Source organism: Ochlerotatus camptorhynchus, unplaced genomic scaffold, assembly GCF_037179485.1.
Source record: "Ochlerotatus camptorhynchus isolate MF236.1 unplaced genomic scaffold, CSIRO-AGI_Acam_v1.1 ptg000043l, whole genome shotgun sequence".
Lineage (NCBI taxonomy): Eukaryota > Metazoa > Arthropoda > Insecta > Diptera > Culicidae > Ochlerotatus > Ochlerotatus camptorhynchus.
This window is the reverse complement of record NW_027040534.1, coordinates 1,095,701-1,123,070: the sequence shown is the minus strand read 5'-3', so window position 1 is coordinate 1,123,070 and position 27,370 is coordinate 1,095,701. Positions and strand designations below refer to the sequence as shown.

General features: G+C 38.1%; 1 protein-coding gene across 1 annotated transcript in view; it reads right to left on the bottom strand.

The window, feature by feature from the left end:
* Nucleotides 1-27,097, bottom strand: part of Reps (RALBP1 associated Eps domain containing) — a 41,845-nt gene extending 14,748 nt beyond the window's left edge. The window contains exon 1 of the mRNA XM_065237522.1: nucleotides 26,338-27,097. Coding sequence (XP_065093594.1) covers nucleotides 26,338-26,487 — 150 coding nt within the window. The 5' untranslated portion in view covers nucleotides 26,488-27,097. The remainder of the gene's footprint in view (nucleotides 1-26,337) is intronic.
* Between the last annotated feature and the right edge of the window lie 273 nt (nucleotides 27,098-27,370).

Genomic DNA, 27,370 nt, shown 5'->3' with positions numbered 1-27,370 from the left:
ACATCATCGGGAAGGGAAAAGTTTCCCCTACCGGGTGATGTTGATGATTTGCGTTAGTCTCATATGGGTGGCGGGAAAAGGGCATAACAAGGCTTATTTACAAAAAGTTTGCATGCCCTTTTTCCTCCCCTTGGCTAGTTTTTAACCTGGACGTTGGTGGGCGGGCCTAATCTTATGCTTCATAGTGGAGTGTTGGAGACGGTTGGTTTGGGTCCGGCATTGTTGGCTCATGCCGTGACAGAATAGCTTCATGAGCATGCGATGAGGATTACTGAGCTTCCCCTCTCTGATGAACCATTGCAGGAGAGAACCAAAGTTCTAGCCTGAAGTGATAGTATCACACTTGTTACTCCTTTGTTTGAAAGCCGCGTCGTAGTACGCTTACGTATACGCACTGACGTTGGGTGCGATACTGGTAGGTTTTTCCGCAAATCACTCTGATTTTATTTATTTTTACGCAGGTAGATTTATTTGGGCTTGCAAGGGAATTATACTATTGAAATATTTCAGAAAGTGCCCAACAGTGCTCCTTCTATTTGCGTGCCAAGCTTTCATTGTTGTTTTCATTGAAGCATTACTCAGGGAACAATGTTAAAAACCATTTTTGTACATGGTATTGTAACTAATCTTATATGTGCTTCATTTTGATTTGGGATAAGTGTTTGAACTATGGCTCGGAATTTCCACTGTGGCGAGCTTCTATTGTGACATATCCATACGTTATTTTGTGGGACGATATAATGGAAACGTGTGAGTGTAGTTGGAGCATATACTCTGTATAATTTAAGAATCAGCTAGGAAACTAATTTCAAAGTGAAGCATTTTAGTCACTTGAAGGTGTCACCTGGGTCGATCTAAGATATAATGATTATAAATCAAAGTCAAAATTACTTGAAACACGTTAAATTTTAGATTACATAGCAGTTTAGGTACTTAATAAAGCATGAGTTATGATTGATTAGGTAAATTAGAGATTTCAATTATTTATTAAATTAGACTAATGAGATATCATAATCATCAAACGAACTTAAATAAGAAAGTTTAGACAGCCTAATAACATTAAGTAGATTAACAAAAGAGTTAGGATGCGGGGGGTCCGCTTAGGGAGGCAACTAGCCTTTTCATATATTGTCTGTTTATTTTGATGGTTGCTTTAAAATACCAATTTGGTATATATGTGTAGGATGAATCAGTGGGAGATGGATTTTCGGTTTCTTTACATTTTACTGCACAAATCTAGTACTATGTGTCATTTCCCCAAAACCCCCCAATAACCGACCTCTTCAATCTCTTCCTTTTCCCATGGCGTTCAAGTGGTCCGCATAGACTATTCAGCCATTACCCTTCCTTTATCCTCGGCTTTGGATTGACTTGCGCTCCCATTGTCCCACCAAACGCTGCAAAAGTTTGCATGCCCTTTTCACGTGTTCTTCTTGAAATGTGACTTGTATCTGATATTAAATTTTGGTGTGTGGAGAAAACTGAGGGCAATCCCAGAGCCAGGGGTTCGATTAACATAAAATTTTGGATTTTTTAGTTTTGGCCTTAAATAAGTAATCACTTGAGATGAAATGACTCATATTCGTTATGGGTCGGCTTTGGATTAAAATTAAAATTTAATTCAAATCAATAGCCACAGAAAACAAAACATAACTACATACATACACTACCGACCAGTGCTGATAAAAATCATTCTTTTACACTCAACTTAGCTGAAAATGAAGACAACCTTAACAGATAGACCAACTACCTGCATGAATTTGAAATTTGACATTTTTGATCAAGGTAACCTCTGAGTATCGAAGTCAACATTTTGTTTTTGTTCATTCGTGGCTGTATCTTCACTATCGCCTTGGCTGTTGTCAATATTAATATTCAACGCCCGGATAGGCTTCATAAACTGGACGACGCTTTTGACTGATTGTGACGTTGACGATGCTGTTTTCCGGTTTTATGGTGCCATTTTCGATATCATCCACGAATATACTCCTATTCGACGACATTGCCTCCGTGTTCACTACAATCAACCATGGTGGACCACGGAACTTAGGAACCTCCGAAACAGTTTACGGAAAGCAAGGAAACGTCTTTTAAAACAACGGACTGAGGAAAACAGGCGATTACTTCACGACATTTAGGAGCACTACACCAGCCGGTTGAACACAGTTTTTTATAAATATGTATTGCGCATTGAGTCGGAGGCAAAGCGGGATCCATCGTCTTTTTGGACCTACGTGAAGAAACTTAGGCGGAATCGAGGGGGGCGGCACATCTAAATCTCAATTCTAGATGCTAAAAAAATCTCACACTAGCGAATAAATCTTCGAAAAATCTTCTATCATTTCTCGCATCTACTTGCATCGCGCATCATCTTTTTGCAGGAAATCTTCAATATCGTGATAAATCTTCTTTCTATATAATCAGCGTACGCGCAGCTAGCCACAGCAAAACACAATATTTCCTGTATCGTAGATAGAGTCGTCCCCCTCGGGCGGAATGGCGGTATACCACTCGATGTGTCCTATAAAGAAGCTCGTGCTGACTCCGCGGAAGAAGTTTCTGATCTCTTCGCAAAATTCTTCAAGAATGTTTTTTCGACTACCCCTCCCGCTCATTCTCCGGATGATCGTCGTGACTGGATGAGCAGCATAGCTCATTACAACTTGCATTTGCCGCAGTTGGATGTATCTGTTGAAGAGGCGATGAAAGTTCTTTCATCTGTAGATCCTTCTAAAGGCCCTGGTCCAGACTGTTTGCCGCCATCGTTCATTAAGAAATTTTCTGCATCTCTGGCTTCACCTGTGTCGATTATCTTCAATCGTTCGCTAGTTAGTGGTGTTTTCCCCACAATGTGGAAGGTTGCGTCCATCACACCTATTCACAAAGCTGGAAACATCCACAACGTTGAAAATTATAGCGGAATTTCGATTCTAAGCTGCCTCCCAAAAGCTCTGGCGAAGATCGTATATGAGGTCGTTTATCAAGCGGTTAGGCTAATAATTACCGAACATCAGCACGGCTTCGTGAGGAAACGCTCTACAACAACCAACTTAATGGTGTTTGTCAACTCACTGATCAACTCCATTGAAAAACGACGACAAGTTGATGCGATCTACGTGGTCTTCAGTAAGGCGTTCGATAGGGTTCCACATGTGCTTGCAGTGGACAAAATGAGGTGTATGGGATTACCTAATTGGGCCACGAAGTGGCTACAGTCTTAGTTAACTGACCTCTCAGCCTATGTGAGCATTAACGGTGTTAATTCGCCTAGTTTCGAGATACCCTCTGGTGTCCCCATGGTAGCCATTTGGGGCCTTTATTTTTCATCCTGTTCGTGAACGATCTGTGTAGTCGACTGTGTTCTTCGAAACTTATGTTCGGCGATGACTTAAAGATCTTTCGTACAATTAAGTCAAGACTTGACTGTTGCGCACTCCAGAAGGATATTGATTCCCTTTTCCGCTGGTGTACATTGAACGGTAGTTTGCTCTTCGTTTCTTCAGTTAAGTATTTGGGTGTTATCATCGACTCTAAAGTCAGATTCAATGAGCACATCTCCATGATAACTGCTAAAGCATTCGCCACATTAGGTTTCTTGAAACGAAACACAAACGCATTCCAGGACATCTACGCGCTGAAATCACTATACTGTGCTCTCGCCCGCAGTCTTCTAGAGTATGCTGTTGTTGTGTGGGCACCCTTTCACGCTATTCAAGCTAACAGAATCGATGCCATTCAGCGAAACTTCGTAAGATACGCTTTACGTGTTCTGCCCTGGAACGATTCGGTAAATTTGCCGCCTTACGAAGAACGGTGCAGGCTGATTGACCTGGACACGTTGGCAGCAAGGAGGAAACTACTTCAGCGACTCTTCGTGTTTGGATTGCTTAACGGTGACGTGGATTGCAACTCTCTTGTGAGCCAAATCTACATCAATGCTCCTCAAAGAGTTCTACGTAGTTACACGCTTCTGTGGCAACCTACCCATCGGACCAACTATGGATTCAACGAACCGTGGACTTTGTGCTGTCGTGTGTTTAATGAAACGTACATTATGATGTATATGATTTTAACATTAGTAAGTCTACTTACAGACATAGAATTCGACACCTAGCCTAGAAAATATCTGTACAACATTATGTTGAAGATTTAATTAAATTAAAAAAATATAAAGCCATTATACGAAGAATAGAAACATTTTTTGCCTGAAGAAGATGCTAACCGGCATCGCAACGTTGAACAAACTTTAACCATCTGTTCTAAAGTAAAAATACTGCTTAGCCAAATATCACCAAAATCATCACTACAGTCGAATATCCATTCATAAAAAAAAGTTTTAAAATATACTTTTAATACTTTATTTTACTTTTATAATTTTTGACCAAAATTTGAGATTTTTTTTATATTTTTAATAAGTATACATATACTGTAGTGTATATTAAAAAAAAGTTATATAATTACCTACAACTTTGTCTCAGACGTCATTTCGGTTAGACGAAATGTTTTGTGCTACGATTTATTAAACAATAATTGAATACGCTAGTTTGAAAAATGAAGCGCGAGTCAAAATAGCCGAATTCCAGCACAAATTTGAATGATTGCCCATAGCGAACAATTATGCAAAGTTTCATGGAAATTGGAGAGGGTAAAATCTGATCGATTCGTCAGTTGGCGTGGAAATGCAAAAATAAAAAAAATGATAGTTGAGATAGAAATCCATAAAGAAAGAAGTAGATTTCCTGATTAATAAACCCACCCCCCCAACACACCTTTCTAGCTGCGTCACTGATCACGCTATTCTAATTGACCTTACTTATATTACCTGAATCAACTTTTTGTTCTGGGACTATAAATTCAATTGATATTCATTTACAGTATCGTAAGGTTCCTCGTTCAGATACATATGTTACATATAATGAGCTAGCAATTGCAACCAATATGGATGGCTTAGTTTAATTCGTAGAAAAAACATTTAAAATGCTTCACGCTATCTGCCTCAATTTATGATTGGTTCACCTATCCCACATTATGCGGTACACTGCTGTTGTTTGCTCGATATCTCTTCTCTATCTCTTGAATGTTTCTACACCGGAGATGGTCATTCGAAACGCACAATGTGAATAGAGGAGTAACGACAACAGTGAGTAATGAATACCTAGCACTCTAGCAGGAACATAAACTGACGCTATCATTCAACATTTGGACTTCAACAATGATTTAGGCACATTTTACCTACGTATGGAAGAAGTAGTGTGAAGGTGGGATATTTCGCGCACCTAAGGCAAAAATGAAGTATTTCTCTCTACAGAAACTCTGGAAGAAGGGAAAATTTACCATCTGATGTATCATTTAGTAGATTTGATATCGTATTTTAATAACAATATAATACAAGATTGAATAAAATCAGTTTCAAAATTTCAAAATTCACATTGAAACATTTTGTGACACAGAATTCCGCACAATGATTTGAGCAATATTTTTAATTCCGTTCATTTATGCACCTAATTCTGCACAGCTTTATGCATCTGGAGTTTAAACCCTATGCTGGTTTTCAATTCGCTTGAAAGTCTTGTAACACTTCAAGGATGCTATTTGTCATTAAAAGGTTCTGAAAATAACCGATTCTGTAGTGAAAATTGTCAATTATTTATTAATTTTATTGAAGCAGTCAATCACAGAATGTAAACATACAGCTGCTGTATTATCAAATTATTGAACATTACTTGCTGCCTGCATGCATCTTAACTGCATTGTGTATTGAACCTAGTATTGAACAACCTTTCCTCACCTTTTCCATTTTTTATACGGACATAACTCTTATGCAAGGGAGCGGAATTATGAACACCGAATGTTATTTCAATCTTATTGCTTATCGCATTTAAGCTTATTGCGTGCTCTCAGCTTAGAGTTCTAGATGCACTTCCACAGTTATTAATTGAGAGCTTTCGAGGTATGTACCATTTTTGCATTCGTATAATTGTGTGGCAAGTACAATCATACTTTATGCCCAGGGAAGTCGAGAAATTTTCCAATCGATAAAATTGCCAAACCGGACCGGGAATCGAACCCAGCCCCTCCAGCAAATTATCTATTGCTCCTTTTTCCGCGCTTATCTATTTCTGCAATTAAAACATGATTTCGGAACTTTTTGTTGATTTATGATAAACATGGCAGAGAACAATTGTATTCATTCAACACATCGATGAAACAAATAATTATTTACGAGGTAGGATCGAATGGAATTAACATTTTTATTACAATCTACAAAAAGCTGTATGTTTTTGACAGATTATATATATTTTCACGTTTGTTTTAACCATTTGCATGAACAATATCAAATTGATTGTCAAGTGCGCGGAATAACCTACGTTCATGGTAACTATGGTACTGGAAGGTGAGCTTCGGATCGTAAGGAAAGGACATTATAAGTTTTGTTTACAAAAGCTGATAGACCCTTTTCAATTGTTGACACATGGGGATGGCCCAGGCGTAGTGGTTAACATCCTTACCTCTCACGCCAAAGTAAGGAGTTCTAATCTCATCCCGGAAATGTCACGAGTGACCCAAGATTGTTAATGTGACTATAGTAGAAAATTAAAATAAAAAATAAACTTTCAACTCTCAGACGACGAAAACAACTAAGTAGGGGAAATCGATATATTGTCGGCCTAAATGCCCCTAATTTAGGCCCATACATAAATTCAGCGATCGACTAAATTTTCAATAGCGACCAAAAATATCCATTAGTGCCGTCTCAATGACGCGTTCGTCTAGATAAAATTTATAAATAGCAGATTTTTAGGGATGGGCCCAATCTTAGATACATAGGCCAACATTAAAGGGTGATACGGTCAAAATTTGGTCAAGGGAAAACGCGTGTAAATCGGTGAAATCGTTTATTTAAAAAATCAAATTAAATTTCTTTTTCAAGTTCAATTAGTATAAAATTCAGGAAAAATATTCAGTTAGGCTTCCGCTTTTCCAAATCCGAATTGCCGGGCCTTACGCTTGACCCCTGCCATCAGATTTTGTACAGCCACCTTGTCCACCTTCTTCGCCGCAGAAAGCCAGTTTGCCTTGAACTGCTGCTCGCCCTTAGCAGTTTTTTTTGTCTTCTTTAGGTTCCGCTTGACAATAGCCCAGTATTTCTCAATTGGGCGGAGCTCTGGCGTGTTGGGAGGGTTCTTGTCCTTGGGAACCACCTGCACGTTGTTGGCGGCGTACCACTCCATGGCCTTTTTACCGTAATGGCAAGATGCCAAATCCGGCCAAAACAGTACGGAACAACCGTGTTTCTTCAGGAAAGGCAGCAGACGTTTATTCAAACACTCTTTCACGTAAATTTCTTGGTTGACAGTCCCGGAAGCTATGAAAATGCTGCTTTTCAAGCCACAGGTTCAGATGGCTTGCCAAACCAGATATTTCTTTGCGAACTTTGACAGTTTCATGTGCTTGAAAACATCTGCTACCTTTCCCCTTCCTTTTGCCGTATAAAACTCCTGTCCCGGAAGCTGCTTGTAGTCGGCTGTGACGTAGGTAGGTTTCGTCGTCCATTACCACGCAGTCAAACTTCGTCAGCATCGTCGTGTACAGCCTCCGGGATCGCGCTTTGGCCGTCGTATTTTGTTTATCATCGCGATTTGGAGTCACTACCTTCTTGTAAGTCGATAGTCCGGTTCGTTTTTTGGCTCGATGCACGGTTGTAGACGATACACCCAGCTTATTTGCGGCATCTCGGAGAGAGAGAGGTTAGGGTTTCGCTTGAAACTATCGGCAACTCTCTTTGTCGTCTCAGCGGCTTCCGGTTTTCGATTTCCCCCCGATCCAGACTTCCTGGCTGTCGACAAACGTTCCCCAAACACTTTAATTACATTTGTAACGGTTGATTTGGCAACTTTTAGCGATTTTGCCAACTTTGCGTGCGAGTAGCTCGGATTTTCGCGATGCGCGAGCAAAATTTTGATACGCTGCTCTTCTTGCTTGGACGGCATTTTGACAACTGAAGAGTGAATTCCAAAATCAAAATAGGAGCAACATTCTACACACACACACCTTCAAAATGAGGGGTGTTCAGGTTTTTTAAATGCAAAATTGAAAGAAATACGTCAAGTTGATATTGACCAAATTTTGACCGTATCACCCTTTAGAGCCATATGTTAAGTTTCTAGTAAAAATTATGCGGCCTTCCTTAGCTCAATCTGTAAAGGCGCAGCTATAAAGTAAGACCATACTGGAGGCAGCAAGGTTCGATTCCTGGTCCGGTATCGACCTCCCTGGCCATAGAGTGTGATTGAAATTGTCACACAATAATACTAATGCAAAAATGTAAAGGTATGCGACATATCATACCATAAATACCATAGGCCAACATTAGAGCCATATAGGTACAAGAAATATGCACGTAGATATGATGAACATAGTTTTGTTTGTGTTTGTAATTGATTTTTAAAGCAATGATTATCAAAAATACAAATTTGGGAAACAATTCACAATGCGCACTAGCGCCGGTCATCTTAATAGCTCACTGGTCCCCAATCCTTTTTTTCGATCTGTATTAGCACTCCGAATATGTATTAACACACCTTAAATCTATTGATACCAAATAAATCTTTAAATGTAGTTTCAAACGGCGCCAATAAATTTGAAATTTGTCAATAAATAGCTGAGCTATGATTTTTTAAACATTGTAAGTTTGGCATTACAAATTTTACAAATTTTTTTATGCTCACTTTTTACCAAACCTAGGACTTGTCAAAAATTTAATAAAAATCGATTGCGGAAACTATGCAGAACAACATTGTAGGACATTTCACTTGAGTTGTTGAGCAGGGCCGGGAATAGCGACAGTCATGCTTCTGTTACTCTTGTTTAGATTGGAACCAATGTTTACTCCTCAGCATTATTCCTGAAAGTAGTCTAACTGAGAATTTCAGAAGAGACGTGAGTGTCGCTAGTATCCAATCTACGAAGTATATCATAACAACGCTAACGCTAACGCTAACATGACGTGTATCAAAAATGATAGTCCTTCATCGCAGAAGATAAGATTTGTTTGATTCCCTGGATATCATCCATTTTTCAAAATAATAACAATCTGAAAAGGTGTTTGAAGGTTTGAACCCCTTGTTACTACATAGAGTCCTTCGATTTAGCTTAGCTATAAACATCTCTTTCTAGTTTCGTAACTAGAACTATCGATTGGTGTAACACATTTTGTTTTATGAATCTCGAACATCTAGTGGCTCAGTTTCAGCAAAACGGTAGACTCAGTCGAATGAACACTCGAAAGCAAAAACAGTTGTTGAGAAAAGGGTGTCTCACCGTCGACAACTCTCCCCTACATGACAGTGACGGAAAATAATAAAACGGCAATAACAATAGACAAACATAGTAAAAGCAGACGATTATGTATGTAGAGCTATATCGCAGTAAATACCAACAGATACCTATGTGGTAACTTTTGCATCATCGCCGCACCGGTCACAGCTTGCGAATAAAATAAAAACACACGAAAAGGTCGCAACATTGACCCGCCTCAAGTCTGTCTCTCTCATTCTCGAAGCACCCAGCTCGCAGCCACTGATCTGTTTCTATCTTCCCACTTCCGTTACGTTCCTAGTCATCGATGTTTATTGCTGCATCGACATCAAACTTCCCCGTCGTCGTAATCACACAGTGCGAGATGAGAGATAGAACAACACGGTTAACTTGGTACACTCGACGACCAACGGTGGCTATCGGATGGCGCTCTCGCAGCTTCCTTTTACATCATCACATGTGGATTTGGCGAGCACAGTGCACCAAAGCATGGGGTGGACGCACGCAGGAAATGATCCTCATCATAGCTATTAGGTATCATCATCGTACAAGTGATACCAACATCGATTTTTCTAGTTGTTGTGGTTATTATTATCCATCACTGAGAAACTCGATGAGCTGCGTGTCATGTTCTGACTTTTAATTGCTGCTCATGTGCGCGTTTCCAGTTTTTTTTTCTTAAACGAACGCAATCTTATCGTTGTCTTGAATATACTTTCTTCTTGTACTTAATTCAACGAGAAAAAAGTATATCTAACGCCTTCCACGATTCTCGAACCGGTCCATGATTTTTTCGGGTTGGAAAATATCGCGATTTCTCTGGGCATAACGTGTCATTAAGATGGGTATAAAATATAATAATGCAAAAATGGTACATATAGACTCAATTAAAGCAATCAATTAACAACTGAGCAAGATACCAACATAACTAATTGAGGGCAGGTGCAGAGTTCTATTTGAGACGTAAAAACCAGACGCAAGGTGGCCACTTAATAGTTTTCTCGCTTTCATATAAACAGCTAAATTGGTACGAAAGGAATACCAGCATTAGGGGAGACTGGACACACTTGATTCCCCTTGGTTTTTTTTAGAAATTTTGAGCAGATTTTTTTTTTCCGATAAGTTTTCACAATGTTTTATCTAGACGGATGGTTATGGTGACATTTGCGTCAGATTGTAGAACGAATATATTTTTGAGAGCAGTTCGTATGTAGACTTTTAGTTTTCGCAGCTCAAAGCTGTAAATAAGTAGAATCGATTATAATCATTGAATATTGGTGCTGTTTCTTTTGATTTTTTTTTATATAAATATGAAAAATCAGATAAGGTATACTTGATCCCCGTTCCCCAAAGTTTACACACACTTAAACCTAAAGGGTGGAACGGTCAAAAATTGGTCGACTAAAATTTGGTGTATTTTTTTAATCGTGCACTTAAAAAGCTTGAACGCTCCTCATTTTGTAGGTGTGTGTGTACGGAAACTTGCCTCTATTTTGTTATTGCCATTTACTATTCAGTTGTCAAAATGGCGTCGAAGCAAGAGAAACAGCCAGGATCAGGAAGAAACCGGAACCAGGATGCCGCAGCGACCGTTAGAAGAGTTGCCAATGTTTTCAAGCGTAATCCTAACCTTTCCATCAGAGATGTCGGAAAGAAGCTGGGAATATCGCACACAACAGCGCAAAGAGCTAAGAAACGAGTCGGACTGTCAACCTACAAGGTCACAGTGACACCCAATCGAGATGATAAGCAATACACCACGGCCAAAGCAAGAGCACGTAAGTTCTACACGACATTGTTGATCAAGTTCGATTGCGTCATAATGGACGATGAAACATACGTGAAGGTGGATTTCAAGCAGCTCCCACGTCAAGAGTTTTACACGGCTACCGGAAAAGGATAGGTTCAAGATAATTTTAAGCAGAAAAATTAGTCAAAGTTCCCGAAAAAAAACTTGGTTTGGCAGGCGATTTGCACATGTGGGCTCACGGTGTGTTTTGTAGAACAACTTCAACATAAAAAAATCGGTATGTCTGCTATTTGCACACATGTATGATAGGTTTTTAGCTTTATTTGCGAACTCAATTGAAATAATCGGTCGGGAGGTCTAGAGTAACTTTTTTAAAGTTTTTTTTAGCATTTAACCGTGGTTTTACAATGGTAGCATTTGAATATCTAAGACATTGGTAGTAAAAACCCTCATCCTCCCTTTTGATTTAAAAAAGGGGCAGCAGAGCGGTGGAAAACATGTAAAACAGAAGAATAGAGAAACCGAGGTAAGTAGATAAGTCAGATGATAAGTAGGATATAATCAAAAGATTGTGTTCAAGTAACAATTTTACGCTAATGTTGATTTGCATTTAAAGATGTAGGGTAAATGATGGCTTCGGCAGCCATCGACTGTTTTCGGCAACCACAATTTAAACGTTAATTTCGATGTATTTTCTCACTAAAACACTTCGCTGAATGTATTTAAACGATTCCTTAGTCTTTCAGCTTCAATCCTAATACATTTTTACGACTGAGCAAACCTGTTATGCTAGGTGTTTCTTCAAAAGAAACATAAGCACATCAAAATACGGCTGATTTCGAGTTGCCGATAATAGAACAGCTAGTTAACACGCAGTTTAAACGGAAAGGTTGCCGAAGTAAAAGAGGCTGCCGACAATAGTCACACTCACATGAGAAGTTTGGAGCGCCTTAAAAACGTTTTCAAACCGTTTTGGACAGTTTTGTTGATTGGAATGGATAGAATAGCTAGCAGCAGATGAATGTAAACAAACAGATACGTCATATGTGTGCGTGACACTGAGAAAATGCTAATAGAAGTGCGGAAGCTGCTTAGATTGACGAGAATACGTAAATTCCCCTATTTAGATAACAAATATAAATGAATGATTTGTTGTTCGGAAATGCTATAGTTTTTACAAATGAGCACTGATGTATAAAACTACGGAACGGAGCAAATGATCGTCCTAATGTTCTGATGTCTCTGGAGCTTTCCCCAACCCTGATCCTACGAAGTTGCAGAACTCTGGAACATGGAAGCGTAAGATATGGAACTTGGAGCTATTTGGTAGAATCCAGCTCCAATCCAGCTTCAATTCTTTGAAGATATTGAGAAATTAAGTTTTCTTGAAGGCAAGATTTGAACACCTCAACAAAACGGTCAAGTACCTTCAAATAGTCGTAACTGGGCATCATCCTACTCGAAATTTGGCTGGATTGCGCTACTTATTTAAATAAGAGGGCTTTCCGTGCCAAGTTCTCGATCGTAGTAGGCTGCTGGTATTTGGTGATCGGTACTCGGTGGTTGCCTTGGTTACCGTCGACAGAGGGCTCGCTTGGGAACTCTCGCTTCTAAAAGAAGAACGGAAGGGCTCCCTTCACGCTAACTCTAAAGTACCCATTAATGAGTAAAATTTGACTCATTTTGAAGAAAAGTGGCTTAACTCATGAAATGAGTAAAAGCGACTTTACTCATTAATGAGTATTCGAATAATACTTCATAAAATGGGTAGTTTTTAATCATCTTGTTTTTTCTGTAAATGAGTAAAAAGTAACCGTTTTATTGATTGTTTTTTTATTTGCTTCATTGGGCTGGCTGCCATCAAATATAAGCACTGAGAAATATAAGGGATTTGAACATTTGTAAAAGCTAAAATCATTAAAACACTTCATAGTCTTTATTAAACATAAGTGTTGCAGTAAGTTGTAGACATTATTGTTATTTTTGTAGGGTAAAGAAGTTGCCCCTATTCGTTCCAAATGTACAATCGGATTTGGATTCCTGGGCATATAACCATCGTTTTATTCTCCGAACCCGCTATTAATCTGCTAACCTGAAACGGGACCGTCGGTTTTTAGAATACATACCTAAATTTAATCATAATTACATTCTTCGTAGCAATCGGGTCTTGAAAGCACACAGAAATGCCGTGCTGATCTTCTCTCGGATCTTCCCCAACACTTAGGTTTGCGGTTTGACTCTTATGGAAATAATGGAACTACCCGATCACCCTTTTCACCAGAATCAACACCGGCCGGAAAGAATCTGCTGCCTCCGCCGCATATTTTTTTGAAACGCGGTATTTATCGCTCGAATTCCGATCAATTTGCAGGACATAGCACACGCGAAATCCGTTAACTTTCAAAACACTTTGCTCTTCCATTTCACCAAACCCTTTTTTACCCATTTTTACCAAGAAGAGAATTTTAAAATGATTAAAAATTACCCGCTTTTCATTTTTTGAAAATACCCATTTTTTGACAGTTTGGAATAATAGCATAAAATGAGTCAAATTTACGCATTTAATGGGTACATTCAAGTTAGCGTGTTGCTCGTCGTTCGGTCGGTTTTCTGCAGTTGCTTGGTTGATTTGCTGGTTCTGTCGGGTTGCCTTGGCTACCGTCGGTCGGTCGGTTGGTTATCTAGCTGCTGTTCCTTCCTGCTTTCGAAGTAGATGCTACCTTTCAGCGTCAGAATGGAGAATCAGAGTTAAATTTAATTCTTACATTTATGAAAATACTGAGTGGTCCATCAGATTTCAATAAAGTCCTCTTTTCCAGTAATTTGTGGCAGTTTCTACCTGTAAAGCCATACTTGCTATAACGTTGAAATGAACTTAGCTTCAACCACTGTTCAGCAGTTGTTGGATCAACAGCTTCAAAACCTTTGTAAATGGCATTTATGATCCCAAGTACGATATGGAGCACGGGTGGTGGACTAAGAAGAACAGTTCTTTGATTAGGAGCTCCACACAACATTGGTTTTTGAACGCAATTGTAAAAATGCTTTGCTCGTTTATCATCAGCACCATCAGTCTTATATTTTACGTAACTCGTGCTCTCTTGAGAAAGCATGGACTTACTTGTGCAGCAATATGGACAAGGATAAGTTGAACTGTGACTCATGATACCTAGCAAAAGATTGATGATTTTAGGTCACCTGCGACAACCGCTTCCAATTTGTCCAACGCGAGAAGTGTCGACCAAACTTTTACAATATTGGTGTACTTTCCAGAATGCTGGGTATTACTGCAAGATGAAACAACTTCTTCTGGGGGCCTCCCTTAGCTCATTCGGTAAAGGCGCAGCTACAAAGCAAGACCATGCTGGAGGTGGCTGGGTTCGATTCCCGGTCCGGTCTAGGAATTTTTCAGGTTGGAAAATTTCTCGACATCCCTGGGCATAGAGTATGATTGGACTTGCCACACAATTATACTAATGCAAAAATGGTACAGGCATCGAAAGAGCTCAATTAATAACTGTGGAAGTGCATCTAGAACACTAAGATGAGAGCACGCAATAAGCTCATATGCGATATGCAATAAGCTTGAAATGCGAAGAAGAAGAAGAAGAAAATTTCTTCACTCCGGTATCTTTAGGTCCATTCCCCTTTTTTCGCTCCTCTGCAACGATAGATAACGTAATCTTGAATGAGCCTACTCCCTCATCTGCTCCTATCTTATAGAATACATCGGTATTAGATAGAAATCTTTCATGTTCAACATACTCGATTAAAGCCTTCACGTCGTTACAATATTTGACTGGTCTCATCAAGACTCTTGGAGAAGACCCCTTACTGGTCTGCTCAAATTCGAATGGAAGATGTGTAACAGAAAAGAACTCCTTGAGCTTCGGGTTCATATATTTTATCTTTTGGGGAAGATAAGAGGGGACTTCGATGTCCATTCCTCGGAGGGCACTGCTTAATTGCAATGTTTTTCTTGTGCTCAAATTGCATTTGGTTTTTATTAGGAGCAAGTCATCAACAGATATAATTTTATTACTAAATATGCTGTAACAAGCGTGGAAGCACAACAAAAAGATCTTTGCTTCCGCGCCAGACAGCAAAGCTGTCGCAAAGTCGCGATGTTACGAATGCCCGATGAAACTCTGATATAGGTTCACTTCCGAACACCTAAAGACACGTGCACTCAATGAACCAACAAAAACGTCCAGAGACTAATTCAAGTCACTTCGATTATATTTAAAATAAACCAACAAAACTACTTTCATGGATTCGATCAAGTTAGCCAAGACGCAGTATCGGTTTCGCCTGCATTTATTCTCCCTAGCCTAACATACTCTAGTTCATTTCGTTATGGTTCATCTTCTCTTTACTATCCGCGTACAGTGCTTGTCCGATATCTTGACGGTGGATTTCAACTTGATGTCTCACACCAAGCGGAGATATTCGCTGAGGGGACCTTGTAAGTTATCGTGGTTCCTGTTCGTCGTAGGAGAGAAAGCACTGCCGGGAATCCTACTTCGTGACGTCTCACAGGTTCTTCGGGGCCATACGGTAGTACAACTGAACGGACAACGGTAGTTTTGTCGTTTTCTTCGGTGGTGACGAGTAGGAGATTAGGTATGTTTACAAAATGGAGTTGAGGCCTTTTCAATTGTTGGTCTTGATTTAGATATAATTCATTTGAATTCAAATTAGTTTTTCTTAAATTTAATTTTAATGTGATTAAACATGTTACGATGTAGTTTGTTTACTTGGGGGGAACTGTAACAAACAGGGTGTCCATTCAAATCCAATTTTTCAATTCCCGGTTTTTTTCCCGGTTATTAAAAAACAAACCCAACACAAAAATCACTCTGCCTTAAACTAAAAAGGCGACCAAAAATAACCGTTTATAGATAATCATATAGCGGTGGTGTAGTGGTAAGCGTTATTACCTCTCACCCCAGCAGGCCTGGGTTCGATCCCAGTCGGCGCCGCCGGGATGTTCTGAGGCATAACATCTATGATCACGGAAATAAAGCCGTTGGTCCCTGGTTCATGAGTTGATGGGTCGATAGGTAAGGTCCAGGTGTGGGAGCTGCCTCCCTGGCGTCGGAAGCATTGGTGCTCAGCACGGAACAAATCCAAGGAGATAATCATATATTTTTTCAGCAGAATTGCTACAGAATTGCTCTACAATACGTCTATTTTGTAAAAAAATGAGATAAGATTTGTATTGATATGTTTATGATCTAGATCTCCAATCATGAATTTGTATACAATCAAAGTGTCTCCTGCAAAAAATGAGCCTAAATGTTGTAGTTGGATGTCGGAAAAAGCAAATCTCGATTACTTTTTCGAAGGGATATATCAGCTTTTGTAAACAATGTATTTGATCGTCGATTTGGTGTAACTGGTCACTCATGCATGCTAACACTACCATCAGATATGATACATTTTCCCCCACCTGCAAGTGGTGTTAGTAAGCGTGTGCGAGCTACCAGCTACGCCAAATCGACGATCAAATGTATTGTTTACAAAAACTGATACGACTCTTCGAAAAAGTAATCGAGATATATCAAAACAAGTTACCTGAACAGGAGAATCGCAATATTAAAAGTTCTTAAATCTTTCTAGTTCTATAAGCCAAATAACATTTGATTGGACACAAAGATGTGTTACCAACATATGCATATTTCTCCAAATTGTCTAGGAGATATTTTACAGGTTAACCATTTTGAGCACTTTTGAGCATTTTGAGTTCATAACATCATTTAAAATTATCAATTTTGTAAAAAAATATTGTTGGATTATCAAAATCATCCCAGATATCTGCTCTTGAAGTTCTGCAGACTCAACAAGGTATACGATTATTCGACTTAATGATAGAATGGGTAAACCTTCGTGAAGCCCGAGGGTGAAGCCCCATCATTTTTCACTTATTCGACCTTAGGATGCATGTAAAAATTAATATTCAAATGTATATAATAAAATTTTAATTTGTGGCAAATTAAAAAAAAAAACGTACATTTAAGAATGTATACATCATGTCAGAAGCTCGAGAGCATTATAAAAAAATCTATGAAAAGTCAATGAGTCCACTCTCCTTTAAAACAATTCACAGTGGTCCAGAAGGATGAATTTCAGGAAAAAATACATAAAAAGTGCATGAAGATGTAGTTTAATTAATTTGGTGTCTTCATAGATGTTCTCAGTTGAAAGAAGGCACATCTGATAAAGGTGTCGTCCATAAATTATACTCATTGGGATGCCACTTGAAAATTCTAATTTTTTTGACTGACGTTTTTCGATATTGAAATGTACTACCAAATTGTAGAACTCATGATTCTCATGAATTTACTAGCATGCATACTGAAGACACAAATTTACTAGCATATTATTTTCATTGAGATATAAAGCATTCTTTATTGCAGTCCCCTTTAAATCAACGTTTTGACTTTACCTTTTTTCTTTGATTTTGCCTAGGCATACTATGTTCAGGATTTTTTTTTACAAAAACACACAACTTTTTAGAAGACAGCAAAACGTTATCTAGTAATCCACAAAAGATACATGGGTTTATTTCTGCAAAACATGATATTTCACGTAAGTCAAATCTCAGATAATTTTGGAGACTTTTGGCTATGCAAAACACCACATCACCACTCTCCCCTATTGATTTCAACATTATGCTACGGCATTTTATTTTAAATACTGAAAGCCGGAGAAAAAACCCCCTCCTCTCTTCTGTTTAGAAATAAAATAAATGTTCAGAATCATGACAATTTATTAGGTATCTAAATCGCATCAAATTGTCAAATTAGGTTCCATAACTTCAGTGGCGTCGCGTAACCTCACTTTTTACCTGTGCAACAACGTTCAAAATTTACCAAAGTTACATGTAAATTATTCGAAGGGCACTACGCTGGATTGATAGATTCAGCTTAGAAATTCTTTCAAAATAGTGAAAATCGAAGGAATAACATTTGAATTTCTGACTAAGAATACTTTGAAAAATATATATTACATATAAGAAAATTTTATAGATTTTGAGGCTAGTCCAGTTTTTCACATTCTTGAATTTTCTTACATTAAATATGCCGTATTTTAAAGATCTCAGTTAAAAAAATTAAGACGAGTTTTAAAGATAATTCTAAAGGAATTCTGGGGAATTGTAGAATTTCAGGTGATTTCGAGTAGTATTTCTAGGCGAACTAAACGTGAATTCCTCAATAGTTCCATAGAACACTATTGAATATTTTTTAAATCGTTCATCTGGTTCCGGATATATCGCCAGGTTTTAGTTTTAGAGACTAGAAGCACTCTGAAACGTGCCAAGCCCATGATACGGCCCCTCAAATCACATTAGAATTCTAAAACAAGATCAATGGTAGTCACACTGAGTGTTCAGGATCAAATCGGCATCATGCAACTTCAATTTAGAAGCAAGTTCAATTGTAGTAATTTAGGATTACCAGGACTACATTGGCCACATCCGGACAAGTTCAGGGTGCCCCGGGAAATTGCCAGTCTTTAACTTGAACCTAAACACGCCATGCCACCCCTTAATCACATGAGAAAACAAAAACCACATCGGATGTCAAGGATCACTTTGGTCACCCCCCGGATATGTTCTGGATGCCTCCGGGAAAGTGACCGGCAGGCTTGTTTTTCCTCATACATTGAGCGCAAAGAGCAAACTTTATAGCTTATCACATTGAAGAGAACGCTTGCACAGCTTTATGAAAGCATATTCACATTGAGGCAAACACAAAACGAGACGGAGAAAGAGTGATGCACTTAGACAAAAGTTACTTTCCTCAAAAAAGAAAGCTTTTGAAATTGCTCCCGGTGGCGAATGAAGTAGAACCAAGGACTCTGGGATCCAAAGACGCGTACCTAACCAGTTAGTCCAGCTATGCTTGGTGGAACACTTCGATAGAAACGAAATAAGAAGCATGCATTCCTTGATTCATCACATCAACGGATTCAATCGAGCCAAAAAGTTTCTCAAAGAGGAATAAAATGTGGTTTCCTCAGTTTTATTTGCGCATTGCAGAGGCCATCCGACCAGCCGTCCTAAGTTTTAAAGATAAAAGTCGAAGCAAAGCTGAGAAGCGCGCATGGTATTGAAAACTGGGTGAAGTTGGAATTTGTCTTTTCTCTTTTTGTGCAGAGTTGATCGGAAACAAAAAATTAAACAGGCAGCAAAGTTCATCATATGTACATTAAATGGACAGCACTCACAAAGCACCAGGACAGAAACAATTTATAATTTATATCGTTACCTATTCAGCAGATTAAGTTGAATCCGGTGACGAAAGATTTTCGCTGTGTGGTTGAAGTTGAAAAATGCATAGAATTCATTGAAACGTGCAGACATGAATCGTATTGGACCATGTATTTCATAATTAGCTTCTCGGGGTCCGAGATACAGGAAACTCCTCGATCGTAGAACTCCTTAAGGTGCATAGATTTCGAATCCAGTCTCCCGGGATGAGTTGATTTCGCTTATCAGCACTTTTGCTACAAAAACTAAATAGTTAATCTTCCACCAACGTTCAAGAGGTTCAATGCCCAGGAGTTGGCAACGATCTTCGTAGGGTGATAGTGTCGTTGTATAATTCCAAGGAAGGTGGCAAAGAGCGTAACGAACGATTTTCCTCTGAACAGACAAGATCCTAGCCATGCTTGAACATGCTCATTACAGCTAAAGTACTTTTCAAAATTATGAAACTATGAAATATTTTTTTTTTTTTTTTGTAGTGATCCAGTGGCAGCAACTTGCTAAAACTCTACACTGAACCCCTTTTATTGATAAATTTTGCTTCTATGAGCCTCTATTTTAAATCAACACACAGACGTTCCTAGGCTATGGTGCCCGTTTGGTCACTGTTGTTTTTGTGCTGATCCAAATAGTTTTGATAATATAATTGCGCATTCTTGTTTTTTTAAAAGGTTGATTTTTGTCCTAGTCTTGTCTTCTGTCGTTACTTATTTTGTCATTTTCTCTTGTGTATTAACCCCCACTTGTGTCAACTTGTGTCTATTGTCCTTCCCCATCTGTTACTCTGTCATTCATTGATATATAAAAATAGTAATATCAATTACAGGATAATATGGTTATTTCTCGATTACTTTTTCAAAGGGAAGCACCAGCTCCTGCAAACAATGCATCCGATCGTCGATCCGGCGCAACCGGCAGCTCGCACACGCTTATCAACACCACCAGCAGGTAGAGGAAAATTTCCCCTATCTGATGATAGTGCCAGCCCGCGTGGGCGAGCCACCAGTTACGCCAAATCGACGACCAAACGCACCGCCTACAAAAGCCGATACGCTCCCTTGAAAAAGTTATCGAGATTTCTACTAATTAATGAATTATTGACAATTACCTCTCATGATCCTTGGCTCTGATTTTAACTTACCACTTTTTGATTATTTATCAAATACCTCTCCCAGAATATATAACTCCCCGATGCTTTGTTGGTTTCTGGTCTCATTTGGATTGGTCCTGAATTTGTTTGACATCCTGTTCGAAGTAATTCTTTGAGTTCCAGCTTGTACGTGTCTCAAGTCATATGATTCGCCATTCATAAAGATAATGGGTTAAAAGGGAGTAAAACATACATAAAGGTAGATTAGTATTAGTTGTACTTGATCCAAACAATAGAAAGAAGCATAGATGACTTAGTAGAAAAATAAAACTAATAAATAACTAAAGGTGCAATGGATAAGTGTTAGTTCCGGGATCATTTTAGTGTTAGTAGTTATGTTAGTTTTGATCCGTATTCAGCCATGCCGGCCCCTCCAGAACTATTTACAGCAATTGTTATCAGATTATGCGACACTGCTACTACTACCATGTTAGATGTATGACTTGTCAATTTTTGCAACGCAATGTCTTTCAATAAATCACTCAATCAATTTGATGTTTGAAAATTTGCTCAAAAGGGCTTTGTTGACACATCATACCTTACTGAAAACTAAAGCACAACAATCCTAATTCTTATTTCCAACCTATCAACATATTTAACACATCTTTCCTAAAACTTCACTTGTTCGTAAGCGCCTGGTTGAAGATATGACTTTCGCTATTGACATTGTCTGTAATTAACAAATACACTAAATAGGAAGATTTATTATACAACTTCATAGGCTAGTCGCCTCCCTAAGCGGACCCCCCGCGTCCTATCTCTTATGTTAATTAACTTTCTGAATTCTCGCGTCACTTTTCAAATAGACCAATGTAACAAATGTAAACAAACCGAGTTAAGTGATACAAACTGTTGCTCTTCTATCATTGTATGCCGTACAAAAACATCCATCCAAAATCACTTTCATTTATATAAGATAATCATAGGTAAAAAATTGTCCAATGTACAGTTTGAAATGATGGGTACATGATTGTTACTTCGGTCATTCGGACTGCCTAACATAATTGGTGCTCATTTTCCAAAGGCGGGGCCAATCTAAAGTTAGGTACTATACTCTGAAATCTGTGAAAGGGAATCTAGTATCATGTAGACAAAACGTCCAATGTAACACTCATTGATTATGTCATTGAGAAAAATCGTCCAATGTAACGTGTCCGATGTACAACTCGACTTGTCAAAACGTCCTATGTGGTTTTTTCTATGTTGTAGCATGAAATTCAAAGTAAAATTGTGATTTTACCGTTTCTTCTGAATTTTCTACGATATTATACACTGACTACATTAAAAATAGTATTGCAAAATGTATTGTTTTTAAACAGTTAAAATAATAATCTGTCGAACTTCAACTTCGATTTTCTCAAAATGGTGGATATGTTACATTGGTCTATTTGAAAAGTGACGCGAGAATTCTCTAATTGAAGTTTATTTAATAAATAACTGAAATCTCTAATCTACCTACACAGTCATAACCCATGCTTTTAAACTACAATTTAACGTGTTTCAAGTACTTCTGGTTTTTACATATATTAATTATATCTTTGTTCGTCCCAGATGACACCTTCAAGTGACTCAAATGCTTCACTTTGAAGTTAGTTTCCAAGCTAATTTTAAATTGTATATTGTATAGGGTAAATGTTCCAACTACGCTCTCACGTTTCCACATATGGGTATGTCACAATAGAAGCAAACCACAGTGGAAATCCCGAGCCATAGTTCAAACACTTATCCCAAATCAAAATGAAGCACATATAAGATTAGTTACAATACCATGTACAAAAATGATGTTTACCATTGTTTTCTGAGTAATACTTCAATGAAAACAACAATGAAAGCTTGTCACGCAAATAGAAGGAGCACTGTTGGGCACTTTCTGAAATATTTCAATAGTATAATTCCCTTGCAAACCCAAATGAATCTATCTGCGTAAAAATAAATAAAATAAGAGTGATTTGCGGAAAAACCCGCCAGTATCACACCCAACGTCATTGCCTATACGTAAGCGTACTACGACGCGGCTCTCAATTAAAGGAGTAACAAGTGTGATACTATCACTGCTAGACTAGATCTTTGGTTCTCTCATGCAGTGGTTTATCAGAGAGGGAAGCTTAGTAATCCCCATTGCTTGCCCATGACTCCATTCTATCGCGGCATGAGCCAGCAACACCGACCATAAACCTACCGTCTCTAACACTCCACTATAAAAAGCATGAAAGTTAGCCCGCCCACCAACAGCAAGGTGCAAAAACTAGCCAAGGGGAGGGATGAAACTATGAAATATTATAATAATAATGTTTACAAGTAAGATGCAAGAAGAGGAGGTAACGTTTGTGTATAACGCATAAAACCAGCCAATTTCGCTTCCAGAGTGTCACAATCAGCGATTAGCCATAACGAATAGTACTCACTCGTCGAGATTACTCATTACAGCTAAAATTGCTAATTGTGATCCTCTGAAAGCAAAATACACAGATTTGATTTGTCATACACAAATACCTCCTCTTTTTGCATCTTACAATTAAAAATTATTAATATAATATCTCACAGTTTCATAATTTCGAAAAGTAGCATTTTAGCTGTAATGAGTATTTCCAAACCTGATCCTAGCTATCCAAACTATTTCATACGGACACCTTACTACTACACTAAATTCCAAGATCGATCGCACCAGAGAACAGTATAGAACTGTCAGGCAAGTAGGATCCCGAAACTCATCAGAGATCTTAAAGATGAATCCGAGTTGCCTGCTAGCTTTGCCTACACTGAGAAAACTAGAATTAAGATTTTTATAATACGTTTCGTATGAACGAGCATTTTGAACTAAAAAATAATTCCATACGACGTATGTTTTCCATAGCAGGCTTATACAAATTGTAATTACAATTATGATTTTCATACGAAACGCGTTTGATGTTCATACGAGACTATGATGAACTTTATTAGTTTACCTTGTGTGAAAAAAAAATAATACGTCGTTCGTATGAAACGATCTGTCGATGATTGTCTCGTGCTAATATAAACTAATGTCTTTTTCAATTGATTTATTTTGGCTGCAGGTTAAATCAAATAAACAATGCAAATCAAATTATTTAATTGTTTGTTTTACTAAATTAAATTCATTTCACATGAAAAATAAAACTAAATCTGAAGGAGCATAAATATACACGATTTCATATTTGATACTATTATATTCCGTATTCCTCTCATTCAAAATCCATATGAATGAAATATGGTTTTCATAATCATAACGTACTATTTTCATACGACAGCTTTATGAAACTCATATCAATATATAGTGAAAATCATAAACGATAACGAAGGCGTGCGTTCATAATGCTATCGTATGAAATTCAAACCAAATTCTTTTGGTTAAAATCCATAAGCATTTCGTATGAAATTCGAACGAATTATTTCCTCAGTGTAGTGAAAATCATAAACCCAGAACAACATGTGAAAAGGGCATACAAGCTTTTTGTAAACAAACCTTCTTATGCCCTTTTCTCGCCACCCATATGACACCAATGCAAACCTTTAACATCACCGGGTAGGGGACACTTTCCCCTTCCCGATGATATTGCTGGTTTGCGTGAGCGACCCTCGGTTGGTGAGAAAAGGGCCTACAAAGGTTTGTTTACAAAAAGCTTGTATGCCCTTTTCACATGTTGTTCTGGAAACGATAACGAAGGCGTGCGTTCATAATGCTATCGTATGACAATTAAAACAAAATCTTTTGGTTGAAATCCATAAGCATTTCGTATGAAATTCGAACGAATTATTTCCTCAGTGTATGATATCCGTGTAATGTAGCTTAAATTTCAAAGCAGAATCAAGTATAATTTCTAGATCACTAGAGGTTGGTAATCGATCGTATAATTGAATGCAATAGGTTTTAGTTTCGGCAGCCAGTTGGAAGTATCAAACCGATTTCGTTAATGAATACCGAGAATAAGAGCGATCCCAAATTGCTGCCTTGGGTAACTCCTGAAATCCTAATCAATTCGTAATCGTATCCCACCGGTTGCTATAGTTTTATTTTTAGCATTTTTTTCACATACAGACACGTTTCCTACCGATCACGTGTGCTTCGCTAATCAGCACCTTTTAATTTTTCCAAAAACCATTAAAAAATAACTTGACTGTCGACAGTTAGCTTAGTTAGTTTTCATTATTAACAAGCAATTTTAGTAAAGCTCTTCTTATGTGAGAACCTTTTTTTTAAACTGCTGTATATTTAAGAACAAGGAGGTAAATGAGCTGAAATTTTGCTCATTTATGAAAAAAACCATAGATCTTCCATTTGGCTTCACTTCTATTAAAATACGTTTAGTACGAACAAATTTACAATAGTTTAATTTTGTTTGTATAAAAATGGCTATTTGTTGACATTAATATTTACATTTTTTGTGGCTCGAAAAATACGAAGTGTGTGTGTGTGTGTATTCAATCTAACCCCCACTGGCCGGCAGTGGTATTATGGAAGAAATTTGCTTACAACAATCCTTGATGTAATAATTTAAAGCAAGTTTAGTCCGGGAGTTAGAAAGCGATAGCTCTACTGCAGATTCAGCAACCCATTTCAGTATGCCTGGTAATTCACGTCCATTTCGAGGTTACTTTCACATACAATAAGCCCCGCATGTAAACACTACCATTATCATATGAATAATGGTACTGCAAACACACTTCCAGATTTCGAAATGTGATGTTTCGAAATCTGGCGCGTATTTAGTAATATATGGAAATATGCATTTATGATTGATTATAAATCAGATGGATCTCACCAAATTCTGGCTCCGAAAAAGGACCGGTTTGTTCCCTCGCGGTAATCGAAAAAATCTTCCGCGTTGTTTTTACAACCCAACACGACATTTTGAATCACATTCGAAGTATTTCATTTGCACCGAATTTTTGCTTGACACCTCATTCGCGTGCATCCTCCGGAAGGCAGAATGCCAGCACCAAGAAAAGAAAAAAAAATACCCGGTAAAACTCTTCTTGGGAGGGAGGCAAAGCAGTAAACTAATAATTACATATTTTGTGAAGAACTCGTTAGACACTCCTCTCTAACAAAATTCATCTAATGTACAGTCATGTTACGTAAAATTTTGCTTCGATAAAACGTAACTTTTTAAAAGTCTGAAAATAAAAACGTTATATTTTCCAGGAAACTGGTTCTGAGGAAGTGAAACTATGTTTAGACTGTATCTTAAATTTGTCGGGTTGTAATTGACTACTTTGCAAGGAAATATGAAAATATTCCATTGAATCAAATTTACGCAGAAAAGTCGGTACGGACGCAAAATTTTAGAATCTCTATAATAGTAATAAAATATTTAGGGAGGAAACAAAAATTAATGAACTTGTAAGCATAGGTTATCATATTTAATTTGGTGGCACTCTGCTAATTAGCTGTTTTTTTCTGCTGTTTCACGCGGCGTTCGGAACTCACTCGGTTTACGGAACTCACTTAGTTGAGATATGTTATACTTAAACAGATTTACTAATCCAATAGGAGTACTACGCGGACGTATCCTTTGACGCATTATTAAGTTTATTCAAATTCAATTTTGTCAAGTGCATTTTTAACTTTTCGCGGCTGTCGGATTTAACGTAGTCTACGGAGGTGTACTCAAAGATTATTATCAGGAATAACTGGTAAATTAACGAATGAATAAAAATCCTCGAAAGACATGCTTCCTAGGAAATTTAATTAGATAGGTAAATTATTAGTGCTTCGAGTCGATTCATTACATTATTACAAAATTGACTAAAAATAAATACGGATTTCTATAATAATTACCAGACCAAACAAATAAAAAACTCGTAACGATGCAATCCATCCAAACCTACCTTGTTGATAACTTCGTTGGACAGATTGGCCGACCTGAACAGTGAAGTCGCCTTCAGAGCCGGAATCTTTCCACTACTGTCCGACGATTCGCTGCAGATCTTGAACAGGTCATTGTAGTAACGCAACTCCGCTTCGGATAGCTCATCCATCGTCGTTTCCAGAAATTCACTGCACCGGACAGTAAATACACGGTATCTTCCTTGTTCCTAACTTATCTTTACACTGACGAGCAAAACTGAGTACTCTCCTCCGTATTTTGGGCACTTTCTCCCTTTATTCGGGCTGCTGCAGTGCGCTTAATAATTTACACTCGTTTTTCTTCTTTTGTGGGGCTGGTTTTCTCAGCTGTTTCAGCTGCTGCAGTAAAGCATCTACAACGCTAGGAAACACCTTTTACACCAGTTGCACCTCGTACAACAATTTATTATTTGGGATTATATGTCGCGGACGCGATGACGCCTATTTTTAGCACGATAATCCGTTTGCTTCTAGCACGACCGGATAATTTTTTTATGGGCAACTATTTTTTCCTCAAAACATTAAATTTTGATTCTTTGCTGCTAACACTTTTTAATCGAACCGCATACACTAAAGCTGATAATTTCCTTCCTCCTTCATCCACTAACTACACCAAAGTGGCCGCAGTGTACATTTTGAATACTCTCTTAAAATCTCAGTTTAGTTTACGGACAAAAAGACGACGAAATTTCACACCATCAGCGAAGAACGAGACTGATGAAAATGCCCGACTTTGCGAATGAAAACGAAAAAACTCTTCTGACAAATTTGACAGCTTTTCGTGGTAAATTCGAAATAATTTGAATTTCGAAAACAAACAGAAGGATAGGAATGGGATGGCATTTGAAATATTGCACAAGACTGATTCAAGGTGGGAGCTTTTTCAGGCTGTGAACCATTTGGCGAGTTAAATTAAACTCGGGGTTAAAAGTGACATTTTGAAAGTTATTTGCTATGTTCGAAAATCCCCGTGCTGTCGATCGACCGGTTTTCGAGCCACGGTTGTCAAAAATT